This window comes from Olea europaea, unplaced genomic scaffold (genome assembly GCF_002742605.1).
Source record: "Olea europaea var. sylvestris unplaced genomic scaffold, O_europaea_v1 scaffold180, whole genome shotgun sequence".
NCBI lineage: Eukaryota > Viridiplantae > Streptophyta > Magnoliopsida > Lamiales > Oleaceae > Olea > Olea europaea.
The window spans coordinates 252573-253717 of NW_019235742.1; the positions used below are offsets into that span (position 1 = coordinate 252573).

A 1145-nucleotide genomic window follows, 5' to 3' on the forward strand; every position below is an offset into this window, starting at 1 on the left:
CTATTTAAAAATATTTTTTTTTTTAAAAACAACGTGGTTCAAACAAGGGTCAAAAACCCGCGATTAAAATTAAATACTGAGATTTTAATAAAAATTCACAAGATGTTTGATTAATAAAAGAAAAAACGTGAAATTCTCAGAGTAAAGGTCTGCTATCATCAATGGAGCCCAAATCGCAAAAGAGAAGAAGGAAATCAAAAGATATGCTTGAAAAAATCGGTACTAATGTTTTCAAATGATGAAGAAGCTGAAATTTCTCAGAGAGATAGCAAAGAATCTGTTGAGGAGGGCTCCAGTTCCCACTCGAAAAGCAAAGAGGAAGGAAAGACGACCCAAGAAGCTGCTTCAAAACAACAAAATGGCTCTTCTTCTGATGTTGAAAGTCTCCAACAAAATGAATTGATTGAGAAGAAGTCCCCTTTTTTCTTCGGTCAGATATTCACTGACGAGGACGTTATTACGTTGCTTCAAGGTCAAATAGATTTTAAGTCTGAGCATGGGGATGAAAGTAAGACCGAGTTTCATTTGTTTGTTAAGGACAAGCTTCATATGGAGTTTACTAAGCTTCAAGTCACTGAAAAACTTCGGAGAACTAAACAAAAGTTTCTTGGAAATTTCAATAGGAAGAAACAGGCTCCTTTGGAATTCTCTAATGCATATGAATATACTGTTTTCAAGCTTTCGGAGAAACTTTGGGGAAATGAGGGTCAAAGTCTTTAAAGCAGCAAATAGTGGGCTCGGAAGAAAAAGAGCAAAATGTGGAAAAAGAAATCTTAGAGGATGAAGTGGACGTGGACGTGGAATCAAATTACCCATTATTGCCTCAGTCTTTCCAAATGAATATTGGAGGAATCATCTCTTCGGATATGCTCAAGAAGATTTGGGCGATGATGGGAAGTGATAAGGCACAACACTTTGAGGCAGAATGGAGAAAACTTATGATACAGGAGCTTGAGCTGCACCTTAAGGAGACTAAGCTGGTTTTGAAAGTTCTCAAGGGTTAGGTAATCCTGGAAGAGTTTTCATTTGTTCTGTCACTAGGCTATGTAGATTTGAATATTTGCTAATCAGTTATAGTTTCATGTATTTTGTTTCTAAATGTTGATTAGGCTAAGAAAAACATGAGTGACTTTGTTCATATATTT

At 36.0% G+C, this 1145-nt stretch overlaps 1 protein-coding gene across 1 annotated transcript; it reads left to right on the forward strand.

Annotated features, from left to right (window-relative positions):
• Positions 1-225: 225 nt before the first annotated feature.
• LOC111378304 (probable transcription factor At4g01260) lies at positions 226-720 on the forward strand. Its single transcript, XM_023001475.1, has one exon. The coding sequence runs from the start codon at positions 226-228 to the stop codon at positions 718-720; it is 495 nt and encodes a 164-aa protein (XP_022857243.1).
• The last annotated feature ends 425 nt before the right edge of the window (positions 721-1145 follow it).